Here is a 16,730-nt window from a genome sequence, read left to right on the forward strand (position 1 = left end):
ATGCGGTGACCTCTCTCCCAGACATAGATGAGTGCGACCTCCGCCGGCCGTGCTCTCACACCTGCCACAATACTCTGGGAAGCTTCTCCTGCTCCTGCCCCGCGGGTTACACCCTGGCACCGGATACCCGCAACTGCCGAGGTGGGGAGATATACATCTGCTTGACACCACGTATGGCTGGCCCATGTTGGGACCCGAGAAAGCTCTGCTTGTTGACAGCGAATAGAAGCTTCCTGTCCGCACATGTACAGTGCCTTGCGAAAGTATTCGGCCCCCTGGAACTTTTCAATTTTTTCTCACATATCATGCTTCAAACATAAAGATATCAAATGTAAATTTTTGGTGAAGAATCAACAACAAGTGGAACACAATTGTGAAGTTGAATGAAATTTATCGGTTATTTTAAATTTTTGTGGAAATTCAAAAACTGAAAAGTGGGGCGGGCAATATTATTCAGCCCCTTTACTTTCAGTGCAGCAAACTCACTCCAGAAGTTCATTGTGGATCTCTGAATGAACCAATGTTGTCCTAAATGCCTAATGATGATAAATATAATCCACCTGTGTGTAATCAAGTCTCCGTATAAATGCACCTGCTCTGTGATAGTCTCAGGGTTCTGTTTGAAGCACAGAGAGCATCATGAAGACCAAGTAACACAACAGGTAGGTCCGTGATACTGTTGTGGAGAAGCTTAAAGCCGGATTTGGATACAAAATGATTTCCAAAACTTTAAACATCCCAAGGAGCACTGTGCAAGCGATCATATTGAAATGGAAGGAGTATCATACCACTGCAAATCTACCAAGACCCGGCCGTCCCTCTAAACTTTCATGTCAAACAAGGAGAAGACTGATCAGAGATGCAGCCAAGAGGCCCATGATAACTCTGGATGAACTGCAGAGGTCTACAGCTGAGGTGGGACAGTCTGTCCATAGGACAACAATCAGTCGTACACTGCACAAATCTGGCCTTTATGGAAGAGTGGCAAGAAGAAAGCCATTTCTCAAAGATATCCATAAAAAGTGTCATTTAAAGTTTGCAACAAGCCACCTGGGAGACACACCAAACATGTGGAAGAAGGTGCTCTGGTCAGATAAAACCAAAATCAAACTTTTTGGCAACAATGCCAATCGATATGTTTGGTGTAAAGGCAACACAGCTCATCACTCTGAACACACCATCCCCACTGTCAAACATGGTGGTGGCAGCATCATGGTTTGGGCCTGCTTTTCTTCAGCAGGGACAGGGAAGATGGTTAAAATTGATGGGAAGATGGATGGAGCCAAATACAGGACCATTCTTGAAGAAAACCTGTTGGAGTCTGCAAAAGACCTGAGACTGGGACAGAGATTTGTCTTCCAACAAGACAATGATCCCAAACATAAAGCAAAATCTACAATGGAATGGTTCACAAATAAACGTATCCAGGTGTTAGAATGGCCAAGTCAAAGTCCAGACCTCAATCCAATCGAGAATCTGTGGAAAGAGCTGAAAACTGCTGTTCACAAACGATCTCCATCAAACCTCACCGAGCTCGAGCTGTTTGCCAAGGAAGAATGGGCAAGAATTTCAGTCTCTCGATGTACAAAACTGATAGAGACATACCCCAAGCGACTTGCAGCTGTAATCACAGCAAAAGGTGGCGCAACAAAGTATTAAGTTAAAGGGGCTGAATAATATTGCACGCCCCACTTTTCAGTTTTTAATTTCCACAAAAATTTTAAATAATCAATAAATTTCGTTCAACTTCACAATTGTGTTCCACTTGTTGTTGATTCTTCACCAAAAATTTGCATTTGGTATCTTTATGTTTGAAGCATGATATGTGGGAAAAGGATGAAAAGTTCCAGGGGGACGAATACTTTCACAAGGCACTGTATACATTGTAATATGCACTGAACTTCAGCTGGACACCATTAGAATGGGGCTTCAGGATGGAAACAAGAGTGTTATTCACTGACGGCAAGCAGAGATCTAGTGTATGGAAAGGAGTTGAGGCAAAATCTATTGGGAGGGAGGTACTATGCAATGATCTTGTTGTATCTGATGTTTTCACCTTACAGATCTGGATGAATGTAGACTAGGAAGTCACCAATGCCCCTCCGGCCAGGAATGTATCAACACACCCGGATCATACCGCTGTATTCTGCGCTGTGGACCTGGCTTTCAACCTAATGCTGAAGGGTCGTCCTGTGAGGGTATGAACCAGCCATGGACGGGGCGAGGTCGGAGCGACACTGTAATGAGAATAGTATGGAGAGTGAAGAAATCATACTTTATAGTTCTTCTATGTTCAGAGGCTTCATCTACAAGTGTCAAAATTCCAATGGTTAGGAAATTGCTGTCAGTGAATGGAATTATTCATTGATTACATGCCTAGGAAAAATCCCATCCTACTGACCCATACGCAGAGGACATTGCAGTATCAGCACTCTCTCTTGTAATGACCTCTGCACTTTGTGACTGTTAGATTTATTTCTTAGATGTAAAGAAGAATGGTTCTATTCACTGACAGCAAGGAGAAATGTTGATCATGAAAAGGGATTTAAATGCAAAATGCCTTTGATTTAATGAGAGACGGATTGAAGTTTTGCAACTTTCTAAGTTAGAGGGGGCAGAGATGACAATGGCGCTACGCCTGGCGCTGAGTGGCCGCCATGTCTGATTGGTCTGCACTTTATTATCTCTTCTAGATGTGGACGAGTGCAGCCAATCATCTCCATGCCAGCAGAGGTGCTTGAATACGATTGGCTCGTACCACTGTGCATGTGACCCCGGCTATGAGCTGAAGGGCTCCCGGTGTATAGGTGAGGGGGATCACGGGCTCCCACACCAGGATTTTGGTTTCATGCAAACAAAATGTCTTGCTGTTAGGGAATAGCAAAACTTATTTCTATCCACACTGATGCCTGGCCCCTTACTTCTCAAAGCTGAGGGTTTGCTACAAACCTCTGTGATGTAAACACATCAGCAGCAGAAATGTCTCCTGTCCTGAGGGTTTGTTTCAATGTGTCAGATCACAGAGGATTGACTGGACTGGGTGCAACTGTAGCAATCCCTCAGCTGTGAGTACAGTCAAGTCAGAATGGTTTCCAGCCCCACGATTCTGGTTCCATTTTACAGTGATTAATTATTTTTATATTAAATAACACCATTTTAATTTTTATTATGAATCACCTGATGCAGGGTGGTGCTAATGGATGGAAGATGATTATTATGGGACGGCATGGCCTCTGTGATCTTATGTGATGTTGTCTTTGCTGTCAGATATCAATGAGTGTCTACGAGGAGTCTGCCAATCTCAGCAACAATGTAAGAACACCCTGGGCAGTTACCAGTGTATCGACAGCTGCCCAACGGGGACCACACGAGCCGAATCTGGAGCCTGCAATGGTGAGATGAGAAAATAATACGTGTACTCTCTGCGGACCATGTACACCAGATCAACTGGGGCAGAAATCAGCTACAGCTGAAAAAAAAAAAGAATGATCTCCCCCTCCCCCCATGTAAATTTTGGTTTATTGGTTAAATGTACAATCTTTCTGCTGTTTGTAATATACTAATGAAACAAGAACAATATAAATATCTGAGTAACTAATAGAGTAAGTGATTTCTCCAAATACACCACAAAATGCCACTTATACTGTTACGCGCATGACCAGCGTAGTAGAGCCCCCCTAGCTGTTATAACTTGCTGCCCCTCTGGCTGCTATGACCAGCTGCCCTTTTGGATGGGCAGCAAAAGGAGGTTCTCGCCAGCTGCCACTGGATTCCTGAGGATGCCATCATTAAATGCTGATGTTTTCCATGCTCAAACTTCCCTTATACTGATATATATATATAACCACAGAGGTTCTTGGATTCTGTTCTGTGCAGCAAGGAAATAAAACTGGAAATTTGAAGGCTTATTGATCAGCGGTGTCTGTTGGAGGAAGAAAAAATGTTAAAAGAACACCTTGCCTGCAGGAAATGAGGTCTCGGCAATGTTCTGGGGAACTTGCAGTGTGTGCAGGACAAGAGGGATTCAAATAAGTATCAAGAAATCATAGAATAAAAGCTTCCTGCCTTTTCTTGAGGACCTTCCATCAGGATAATGATCCCAGCACCTCACAGTCCACCAAGGCTCGGGTCAGAAGAATCCTGGCAGATTCTGGAGCGGCCGTCAGTCACCCGACCTGAACCCCATGGAAATTATTTGGTGGGATGTGAAGAAGGCAGCAGCTGCAGACCCGGTAATATTAATGACTTGGTTACCATTACCCATGAGGAATGGGCTGAGATTCCTCAGGAAAGCTGCTGGAAGCTGTTGTCTGCAAATGTATACTGTCTGCAGCAGGTGATAACAGCCAGAGGGGGCAGCAGGGTCTAACAGCCAGAGTGGGCAGAAGGTGATAACAGCCAGAGTGGGCAGAAGGTGATAACAGCCAGAGTGGGCAGAAGGTGATAACAGCCAGAGTGGGCAGAAGGTGATAACAGCCAGAGGGGCAGCAGGTCATAACAGCCCGAGGACATCAGGTTATTATAGCCAAAAGGGCAGTAAGTACTAAAGATGTTGGTCATGAATGGGAGAATAATCCCGAGACCGCGGTAGTCAGTAAAATTGTGATTTTTTTTTTTTGGGTGAATTTGGAGAAACCACTTGATATATTATCTAAAGGGAGATTGGCGCTTAGCACTCCGTATCCGCCCAGCTGCCTAGTGTGATTAGCAACTGCCACTTGTTACCTGGGAACTGCGGTCCCGTTAGTAAATAGGTTAAAATACTGGGATCCAGTGAGCCAGTGTCCCTGATGTGAAATGGTGAAACCAGCACTGGCCATGGTGGTAGACTGCGTCACCGATCCCCCGTTATGATTCTTTTATACAGACCGATGATCTGGGGATCGGTGATGCTGCCTACCACCATGGCCAGTGCCGGTTTCACCATTTCACATCAGTGACACTGGCTGACTATATCATTGGGGCAGTGCATTTATTGTTCTATTGCACCATATGGATCCAACTATATTTATTCATCCTCCAATAAGACTCGCGCAGTGCACCAACAGTTCACTGCACGGATCCCAGTATCTTAACCTAATTACTACCAGGGCCGCCGCATGTTCTTGCCTGTTCTCAGGCGTTCTTTGTGGTATACCAGTAAACACTGTAAATTCAGCTCCTATTAGAGACATTGTATCCCGCTCCTTTATATTCAGTTGTAGTATAACAGTAACTCCGCAATTATATATATATATTTTTTTTCTGCATGTGTACATCTCTTTATTCCTCCCGCAGCGCCGTTTGTATTTTGATTTAATTTTTAGTCACGCTTGTTATACTAGTTATGTTCAGCGATTTACATTTTTCTTGTTTTATTGGTTTATTGTAAACAGCAAAAAGTTTGTAAATTTTGACAAAAAAAATATCAAATTTACAATGAGGGTGGAGGGTAATTATGATTGTAACTGCATATCAATGGTCAGCAGTTTTCCATGACATAATCATAGAGACTACTACTAGTGGGTGCTCACTACATACAAATATATGTATATACAGCCAGCGCTAGGAGAGCTCCCCCTGATGGTGGCTACAGGAAGTACAGGTTTATCATATATTAGTCTCAGTATGCTTTGTTAGCGGGACCCATGGCTGAATATACGCTGCTCAAAAAAATAAAGGGAACACTAAAATCCCGCATCCAAGATATCACAGAATGAAATATTCCAGTTGTAAATCTTTATTCATTACATAGTGGAATGTATTGAGAAAAATAAAACTTAAAAATGTTCAACGTAAAAGCACAACTAATATCCCACGGAGGTCTGGAGTTGGAATGATGCTCAAAATCAAAGTTGAAAATGAAGTTACAGGCTGGTCCAACTTCAGTGGAAACAGCATCGGACTGGAGCACCTTGGGCCCACCAGAGAAAATCATTCTTGGGGCCCACTATGTAGCTACATAGAAATACATTCAAGACCATCAAATTTGCGGTAAAACACACTAATATCAGGGCATAATATAAGGTAGTACACATCTTAATTATGTAGCAGGGGTTGGGGTAGCCCCCTCATAGAATATAATGTAGCCTCCCACAGAATATAATGCAGCCCCCCATAGAATATAATGCAGATCCCTCATAGAATATAATGTAGCCTCCCTCATGGAATATAATGCAGCCCCCCTCATAGGGTATAATACAGCACCCCACAAAATATAATGCAGCCACCCCCCATAGAATATAATGTAGCTCCCTCATATGGCATAATGCAGCCCCTCCACAGAATATAATGTATCCCCTCAGAGTATAATACAACCCCCCATACAATATACTGTAGCCCCCTCATAGGGCATAATGCAGCTCCCCTCATAGAGTATGATGTAGCCACCTGAGAGAATAATGCAGCCCCCACACATAATATAATGCAGCCCCTCCACAGAATATAATATAGCCCCCTCAGAGTATAATGCCAACCCCTCATAAGGCAGCCCCCCCATAGAATATACTGTAGCCCCTCATAGGGCATAATGCAGCTCCCCTCATATAGTATGATATAGCCCCCACAGAATTATAATGTAGTCCCCTCATAGGTTATAATGCAGCCCCCCTGAAAGGGTATAATGCAGCCCCCTCCACCATCATCATCATTGTTCTCCCCTCCACTATTGTACTCATTACCACCTCCATCATTGCCTCCTCCCCCACCACCATTGTCCTTTCCACCACTACCATCTTTGTCTTTTACACCACAACCATCATTGCTTTCTTCCCCACCATCATCATTGCCTCCCCCACCACCATCATCATCATCATTGCCCCCACCATCATTATTGCTTCCCCAACCACCATCATCATCATTGCCCCTACCACCATCATTGCCCCCACCACCATCATCATTGCCCCCACCACCATCATCATTGCCCCCACCACCATCATCATTGCCCCCAGCACCATCATCATTGCCCCCACCACCATCATCATTGCCTCCAGCACCATCATCATTGCCTCCAGCACCATCATTGCCCCAGCACCATCATCATTGCCCCACCACCATCATCATCATTGCCTTCAGCACCATCTTCATTGCCCCCACCACCATTATCATTGCCTCCAGCACCATTATCATTGCCCCACCACCATCATAATCATCATCATTGCCTCCAGCACCATCATCATTGCCTCCAGCACCATCATCATTGCCCCACCACCATCATCATCATCATTGCCTCCAGCACCATCTTCATTGCCCCCACCACCATCATCATCATTGCCTCCAGCACCATTATCATTGCCCCACCACCATCATCATTGCCTCCAGCACCATCATCATTGCCTCCCCCCACACACACACAGCTGCACACACGGAGGCAGGGACACACGAAGGCAGGCCGAGACGCACACAGACACACACAGCCGCACACACGCAGGCACGCACACACACACAGCCGCATTCGCGCACACACACACAGCACCCACTTACCTCTCCGCACGTTCCCAGCAGCCGCAGCACATCCCAGCAACTTTCTGTCTGAAACAGCCGCACTGAATGATGACGTCATCCAGCCGCCCTGATTCAGACAGGAAGTGCTGGGCAGGAAGGAGGACGGCGTGGATCCCTGCAGCTCCGCTCTGGTCCCAAGCTGCAGGGATCGCAATCAAGGATCGACGCCCTTTAGGGGCCCACCTCTGGGGCCCCTCATTCAGCAGCAGAGGCGGGCAGTGTTAGCCTCAGCATGTGGCTAACGCTGCCCGCCATTAAAGTGAAATGGTATTCACGCCTCTCCACGCCCATGGGGGCGTGGGGAAGCGTGATTATTCATTTCTCTTTAGCAGCGGGGACAGGCTCCTGTCCATCTGCTGCTCTCTGGCACCAGAAGGGTCCCCTTGACTTAGGGGCCCCATAGCAGCTAGGTGTGCCGCTGTTAGCGATACTCCACTGGCTGGGGGGCCCCTGGAGCAGTGGGGGCCCTAGGCAGCTGCTGGCCAATATGCCAGCAGGTGTCAGTGCCTAGGCCCACCGGAGAATCCTCCGGTTCTCCGGTGGACCAGTCCGACCCTGAGTGGAAATGCCTCAAGACAAGAAAATGATGCTCAGTAATGTGTGTGGTCTCCACGTGCCTGTATGATCTCCCTACAACACCTGGGCATGCTCCTGATGAGGCGGTGGATAGTCTCCTGAGGGATCTCCTCCCACACCTGGACTAAAGCATCCGCCAACTCCTGGACAGTCTGTAGTGCAACGTGACGTTGGTGGATGGTGCGAGACATGATGTCCCAGATGTGTCAATCGGATTCAGGTCTGGGGAACTAGCAGGCCAGTCCATAACTTCAATGCCTTCATCTTGCAGGAACTGCTGACACACTCCAGCCACATGAGGTCTGGCATTGTCCTGCATTAGGAGGAACTGAGGGCCAACTGCACCAGCATATGGTCTCACAAGGGGTCTGAGGATCTCATCTCGGTACCTAATGGCAGTCAGGCTACCTCTGGTGAGCACATGGAGGGCTGTGCAGCCCTCCAAAGAAATGCCACCCCACACCATTACTGACCCACTGCCAAACCAGTCATGCTGAAGGATGTTGCAGGCAGCAGATCGCTCTCCACGGTATCTCCAGACTCTGTCACGTCTGTCACATGTGCTCAGTGTGAACCTGCTTTCATCTGTGAAGAGCACAGGGCGCCAGTGGCGAATTTGCCAATCCTGGTTTTCTGTGGCAAATGCCAAGCATCCTGCACGGTGTTGGGCTGTGAGCACAACCCCCATCTGTGGACGTTGGGCACTCAGACCATCCTCATGGAGTCGGTTTCTAACAATTTGTGCAGACACATGCACATTTTTTTGGCCTGCTGAGGTCATTTTGCAGGGCTCTGGCAGTGCTCCTCCTGTTCCTCCCTGCACAAAGGCTGAGGTAGCGGTGCTGCTGCTGGGCTGTTGCCCTCCTGTGGCCCCCTCCACGTCTCCTGGTGTCCTAGCCTGTCTCCTGGTAGCGCCTCCAGCGTCTGGACACTACACTGACAGACACAGCAAACCTTCTTGCCACAGCTCGCATTGATGTTCCATCCTGGATGAGCTGCACTACCTGAGCCACTTGTGTGGGTTGTAGAGTCCATCTCATGCTACCACGAGTGTGAAAGCACAACAACATTCAAAAGTGACCAAAACATCAGCCAGAAAGCATTGGTACTGAGATGTGGTCTGTGGTCCCCACCTGCAGAACCACTCCTTTATTGAGTGTGTCTTGATAATTGCCAATAATTTCCATCTGTTGTCTATTCCATTTGCACAACAGCATGTGAAATTGATTGTCAAGCAGTGTTGCTTCCTAAGTGGACAGTTTGATTTCACAGAAGTTTAATTTACTTGGAGTTTTATTCTGTTGTTTAAGTGTTCCCTTTATTGTTTTGAGCAGTGTGTGTGTGTGTATATATATATATATATATATATATATATATATATATATATATATATATATATAGAGAGAGAGAGAGATATGTATATATATATATATATATACTAAGGACAACATCTGCAAAGAGTTTGTATGTTCTCTCCGTGTTTGCGTGGGTTTCCTCCGGGTACTCCGGTTTCCTCCCACATTCCAAAGACATACTGATAGGGAATTTAGATTGTGAGCCCCAACGGGGACAGCGACGATAATGTGTGCAACCTGTAAAGCGCTGCGGAATATGTTAGCGCTATATAAAAATAAAGATTATTATTATAAGATTATTATATATATATATATATAATATATATATATATATATATATATATATATATATATATATATATATATATATATATATATATATATATGCACCTATACTGTCTGTATATATCTATTCTATCCTATTCAAACCTATTCTATTGGCAATACAATCATAGAAAGTTAGAGTTGGAAGGGACCTCCAGGGTCATCGTGTCCAACCCTCTGCTCAATGCAGGATTCACTAAACCATCTCAGACAGCTGTCCAGCCTCTGTTTGCAGACTTCAGTTGAAGGAGAACTCACCACCTCTCATGGCAGCCTGTTACACTCATCTAACCTGTGTCTTCTCCCTTTCAGTTTTATTCCATTGCTTCTCATGTTTCCATGTGGAAATGAGATTAATGATGATCCCTCTACACTGTGACATCCCTTCAGATATTTGTAGACAGCTATTAAGTCTCCTTTTAGCTTTCTTTTTTGCAAGCTAAACATTCCCAGATCATTTAACCGTTCCTCATAGGACATACTTTGCAGTTTGCTCACCATCCTCATAGCTCTTCTCTGAACTTGCTTCAGTTTTTCTATGTCTTTTTTTAAAATGTGGTGTCCAGAATTGAACACAGTATTCCAGATGCGGCCCGAACAAGGAGGAGTAGGATTTCTTCTCGTGACTCTATGCTTCACTTAATACATCCTAGAACTGTGTTTGCCTTTTTTGCTGCTGCATCACACTGTTGACTCATGTGCAGCCTGTGATCTATTAGTATACCCGAATCTTTTTCACGTGTGCCGTTGCATAGTTCTGTTCCTCCCATTCTGTAGATGTAATTTTTGTTTTTATTGCCCAGATGTAGAATCTTGCATTTTTCCCTGTTAGATACCATTCTATTAGTCACTGCCCATTGTTCAAGCTTATCTAGATATTTCTGAATCATTTCTCTGTCTTCTCTAGTGTTAGCTAACCCTCCTTGCTTTGCATCATCTTCAGTTCTCTTATCTAGAGTATTTATAAAATTGTTGACCAACACTGGGGACAGGACAGAGCCTTGTGGTACCCCACTTGAAACACTTTTCCTATTGGATGTGCAACCATTTATTACCGCTCTCTGAGTACGACCACTGAGCCAGTTATGAATCCACATACCCGTATCTTTGTCAATCCCATACTTGGTCATTTTTTCAATAAGGATAGTATGAGACACTTTATCAAATGCTTTGCTGAAGTCGAGATATACTATATCTACCGCATTTCCCTGATTCATCCAGTCAGCGATTACATCATAGAAAGAAATTAGATTAGTCTGGCATGACAAACCCATGCTGGCTCTGGTTAATTACTGTATTCTTATCCAAGTACCTACATTCATGCTGTTTAATAATTTGTTCAAAGATCTTTCCTGGTATAGAAGTGAGGCTCACTGGCCTGTAATTTCCTGAATCCATCTTCGTTCTTTTTTGAACATAGGGACAACATTTGCCCTTCAACAATCTTCTGGGACTTCTCCCATTCTCCAGGATTTTTCAAAGATTCTGGCTAGTGGATCCGCAGTTTCCTCTGCTATCTTTTTCAGTTCCCTAGGATGTAATTCAATTGGACCAGGAGATTTATATTAATTTAAATTAGTTAAGTGTTCCCTCACCATCTCTCTGTAGATAGGGTGGATTCTTTAATTCCTTCGATGGCACCATGAAGATCAGTTGATGTTGTATTTGCTTTCGAAGAGAACACAGATGCAAAATAGGAATTTAAAAGTTTGGCCTTCACAACACCATTTTTGACCACTTCACCCTTTCCATCTTATAACATCTTTGACTTTTCTTTTGCTTTTGACAAACCCCAATGATACGACCACCATCGCCAATAATCTTAATTTCTCCTTTACTTCCTCAGATGTAGATGAATGTCGCGATGGGTCCCACATGTGTCGCTACAACCAGCTGTGTGAAAACACCGTGGGTGGATACCGCTGCACGTGTCCTCGGGGTTACAGGACCCAGGGTATTGGGAGGCCTTGTCTAGGTAGGTGTAGTTATGACTAGTACTTGAGGGGGATTTAGGATTTTTGGGGTCTGTGGTTTTAGAGAATGTGAAATATTCACTGTTCTTTGCACCCAGATATTAATGAGTGCCAACAGGTACCCAGACCCTGTGCATACCAGTGCCAAAACCTCGCCGGCAGCTACAAATGCCTGTGCCCACCTGGCAAACAGCTTCTGGCGGATGGGCGCTCATGCGCAGGACTGGAGAGACTCAGCAATAGTTCTGTCATTGGTCTCACGAGAGCCCAGTATGAGCGGCCGGTCACCAATGGACGTATTCATGGAAACAATGTGTACACTTGGCTGTCCTACAGCCAAAACGGCAACCTGATCGGCCAAAACAGCCCAGGCCGGTGCCCACTAGGATATGTCCGCAGGAATGGGGCTTGTACAGGTAAACAGGGAAATGTACCGCCATATACTAGCTGTGAGCAAATAATGATTGACGTACGGTACAGGTCAGGGGTCATGCTCTGTTCCCTTCTTACAGATGTAGATGAATGCCGCCAGCGCAGTCCCTGCCAGCATGAATGCAGAAACACAGAGGGCAGCTATCAGTGTCTGTGTCCGTCAGGGTATCGGCTGCTGCCCAACAACAGGAACTGCCAAGGTAAATGCCCCACATTGCTGCAGGCCAAAATCCTGTTTTTGCCCAGAAATATCGCTGCATATGACAGGGAAAGTGGTCCACAGCAGCACTGAGTATTGCAGGATATGCGGTATATAGGGTCATAAGATTAAAAGATGAGGGAGCAGAATACCCAGCAACACAAGGCATTTCAGGAGAGGAGAGGTAATCGTGAAAGGTCATACAATGCGAATTCCATAATGGTTGGAGTATTTCAGGAGAACATCGAGCTCATGAAGGCAGCGTGTATATACCTATTTTGTGACCTTACTAACAAGAATCCCACAATGTCAATCCTCTATTTCATCTTTCTTTTCTGTTTGATTTGTAAAACTTTACATGGCTAAAACAGAATTCATCATCTTTCCACCGTCTCACTCAACCCCCCTAACAGACCTATCCATCAAAGTCAATGGCTGCCCACTCTCCCCAGTCCCACAAGCTCGCTGCCTCGGGATAATCCTTGACACTGATCTCTCCTTCAAACCACATATCCAAGCCCTTTCCACTTCCTGCCGACTCCAAGTAAAAAATATGCATCAAAGAGTTGACATCCAGCACTTCTTTGGACGAATGATCCCAGGAAATCTAAGGTTTCTTAAAACATCCATTTATTTCTTCATATTAAAAACGGGTAACAAAAAAGTCAGGCAGTTTGGATACACTCATTATTTAAAAAAATGGCATAGAGACCAACATGTTTCGACCCAGACAGGTCTTAATCATGGAGTTCAACTATTTGATGCATATCAACCTTCACCCAGTGGGTCCGTGCAGCCTGGAGGACATATTAACCAGAGGAGGAGGTGAGCTGACAATCTCATTTTATATATACAAGTCAAAAATATCACCCGGATCCGTACATTCATTAACCAAGAATCTGCAAAAACTCGATGCATGCCCTCCTCATCTCCTGCCTTGACTACTGCTACCTCCTGCTCTGTGGCCTCTCCTCTAACACTCTCGCACCCCTCCAATCTATTCTAAACTCTGCTGCCCGACTAATCTACCTGTCCCCCCGGCTATTCCCCGGCCTCTCCTTTCTGTCAATCCCTTCACTTGCTCCCCATTGCCCAGAGACTCCAGTACAAAAGCCTAACCATGACATACAAAGCCATCCACAACCTGTCTCCTCCATACATCTGTGACCTCGTCTCCCAGTACTTACCTACACGCAACCTCCGATCCTCACAAGATCTCCTTCTCTACTCCCCTCTTATCTCCTCTTCCCACAACTGCACCCAAGATTTCTCTCGCGCATCACCCCTACTCTGGAACTCTCTACCACAACACATCAGACTCTCGCCTACCATCGAAATCTTCAAAAGGATCCTGAAGACCTACCTTTTCCAACAAGCCTACAACCTGCAGTAACCATCGCTTCACTATACCGCTGCACGACCAGCTCTACCCTCACCTACTGTATCCTCACCCATCCCTTGTAGATTGTGAGCCCTCACGGGCAGGATCCTCTCTCCTCCTGTACCAGTCAGTGACTTGTATTGTTCAAGATAATTGTACTTGTTTATTATTATGTATACCCCTCCTCACATGTAAAGAGCCATGGAATAAAAGACACTATAATAATAATAATAATCTTTGCGTCTCCCTCCAGATATAGATGAATGTTCGGAGCAGAGAATCAGCTGCGGAGCTAACCAGATGTGCTTCAACACCAGAGGAGGCTACCAGTGTCTGGACACCCCCTGCCCTGCATCCTACTCCAAGGGCCCCAGCCCAGGGTAAGCTCCATATGCAATCCTGCAGTCACATCATGAAGGACTCCTGCCCCCGAAACCCTGCCGATACAACGTCTGTTCCTATCTATGATTTAGAGCCTGGAATGTATTGTCTTTTATATGCAACAATAGACTATTATAGCCCAAAGTATACATATTATAATGTCCATAAGACCTTGACCAGGTCACAGTCTGTACACTAGATACCTACCGTAAATACAAGCCCAGATCTAGTCTGCAAAAAAAGGAGTGTCTATATATAAACGTAGACTAGACAAAATTTATTAACTAATTTTACACCACAAAAAATCAAAAGATTAAATAATTTAAAAGATGCCTCGTGTCAACATTGAAGATGCAGCTGTTAGTAAATATTGGACATACAGTCCTAACAAGGAATAAATGGTCAAATAGTCATGGTAAGGGCTCATACTCATTTGTGCAAGAAACGGACGAGTGCAATCCGATAAAAAATCGGATTGCACTCGGACCAATGTTATTCAATAGGTGACATCTCATTTGTGAGTTTTTTCTCAGCCAAAATCGGTCGAGACTCACCAATATAAGTCAATGGGCGTGAGAAAAAAATCGCACAGTACTCGCACCATGCGAGGGCTGTCCAATTTTTACGCACCGGTGTCCTTTGAAAAGCCGGTAATTCATGTGCGTTGTACAGCAAAATCACACTGACAGGTTAGAATATATATATATATATATATATATATATATATATATATATATATATATATATATATATATATATATATATATATATATATATATATATATATATATATATATAGTACAGACCAAAAGTTTGGACACACCTCATTTTAAAGATTTTTCTGTATTTTCAGGACTATGAATTGTACATTCACACTGAAGGCATCAAAACTATGATTTAACACATGTGGAATTATATACTTAACAAAAAAGTGTGAAACAGCTGAAATTATGTCTTATATTCTAGGTTCTTCAAAGTAGCCACCTTTTGCTTTGATGACTGCTTTGCAGTGAGAAAATCAGCTGGCATTTTCCCAGACTGAAGAGTTCGTTTGAGTTCATGCCGCCAGGGGGCGCAGCTTCGGTGACTGCACCGCTAGTCACCGAAGCTCCGCTCCCTGCATTTCATTCATTCCCCAGTCGTTTACAGCCGGGAGCGGCCGCATTAGCAGCGCTCCAGTTTGTACAATGTGAATGCCCCCAGATATAGATTACTGCGTGGGACTTGACTGCACGGCAGACAGCTATGGGATATTGTTGCTTTTTTATTTTGGAATTTTTCTACAGGAGACCGAGGGCTTCACTTGGATTGAGAGGGCAATAAAGATGTTAAAACCTGTGTGTTTCATTATTTCATTAAAATACTTTATTCTTAATGTGTGTGTATTTTTAACCCTTTCATACTATTGAATTAATAATGGAGAGGTGTCTTATTGACACCTCTCCATTATTAACCAGGCTTAATGTCACCTTACAATAGCAAGGTGACCTTAACCCCTTACTACCCCATATACCAATGCTACAGGGAAGTGGGAAGAGAGAGGCTAAGTGCCAGAATAGGTGCATCTTATAGATGCGCCTTTTCTTGGGTGGCTGGGGGCAGATGTTTTTAGCAGGGGGGGGCAATAACCATGGTCCCTCTCTAGGCTATTAATATCTGCCCTCAGTCACTGGCTTTCCCTCTCTGAGAAAATTGCGCAGTAGCCCATGCCAGTTTTTTCCGTGAATTCTTTAATTTAACACCTACAGCTCCCAAAGTTTACACACACACACACTACTAACATTATTAGTCAGGGACATATAAAAATCTAACGGATATGAAATGGTTTACTGTATGTAAACCATGTCTCATAGCCTGTCGGCTTCTGCAATGATTATGCAGAAGCCGACAATTGAATTACCGGCTTTTCTGCTACCTAACAATCGATGAAATATTAAGATATACAACCCCTGGCAAAAATTATTTAATCACCGGCCTTGGAGGATGTTCATTCAGTTGTTTAATTTTATAGAAATAAAGCAGATCACAGACATGGCACAAAACTAAAGTCATTTCAAATGCAACTTTCTGGCTTTAAGAAACAGTAAAAGAAATCAAGAACAAAAAATGTGGTAGTCAGTAATGGTTACTTTTTTTAACCAAGCATAGGGTAAAAATTATGGAGTCACTCAATTATGAAGGAAAAAATTATGGAACCATTAAAAACAAACAAACAAAAAAGCACTCCAACACATCTCTAGTATTTTGTTGAACCACCTCTGGCTTTTATAACAGCTTGCAGTCTCTGAGGCATGGACTTAATGAGTGTGAAACAGCACTCTTCATCACTCTGGCTCCAACTTTCTCTGATTGCTGTTGCCAGATCAGCTTTGCAGGTTGGAGCCTTGTCACGGACCATTTTCTTCAACTTCCACAAAAGATTTTCAATTGGATTGAGATCTGGACTATTTGCAGGCCATGACATTGACCTTATGTGTCTTTTTTCAAGGAATGTTTTCACAGTTTTTGCTCCATGGCAGGTTGCATTATCATCTGGAAAATGGTTTAATCATCCCCAAACATCCTTTCAATTGATGGGATAAGAAAAGTGTCCAAAATGTCAACATAAACTTGTGCATTTATTGAAG

At 44.2% G+C, this 16,730-nt stretch overlaps 1 protein-coding gene across 1 annotated transcript in view; it reads left to right on the forward strand.

The window, feature by feature from the left end:
* HMCN2 (hemicentin 2) overlaps positions 1 to 16,730 on the forward strand; it is a 196,714-nt gene that overhangs the window by 174,507 nt on the left and 5,477 nt on the right. Inside the window, exons 82-89 of the mRNA XM_077284766.1 lie at positions 22 to 141; positions 2,064 to 2,198; positions 2,694 to 2,807; positions 3,268 to 3,393; positions 11,584 to 11,712; positions 11,809 to 12,126; positions 12,223 to 12,342; positions 13,976 to 14,102. Of these exons, the coding sequence (XP_077140881.1) occupies positions 22 to 141; positions 2,064 to 2,198; positions 2,694 to 2,807; positions 3,268 to 3,393; positions 11,584 to 11,712; positions 11,809 to 12,126; positions 12,223 to 12,342; positions 13,976 to 14,102 (1,189 nt within the window). The remainder of the gene's footprint in view (positions 1 to 21; positions 142 to 2,063; positions 2,199 to 2,693; positions 2,808 to 3,267; positions 3,394 to 11,583; positions 11,713 to 11,808; positions 12,127 to 12,222; positions 12,343 to 13,975; positions 14,103 to 16,730) is intronic.

This window comes from Ranitomeya variabilis, chromosome 2 (genome assembly GCF_051348905.1).
Source record: "Ranitomeya variabilis isolate aRanVar5 chromosome 2, aRanVar5.hap1, whole genome shotgun sequence".
Classification (NCBI taxonomy): domain Eukaryota; kingdom Metazoa; phylum Chordata; class Amphibia; order Anura; family Dendrobatidae; genus Ranitomeya; species Ranitomeya variabilis.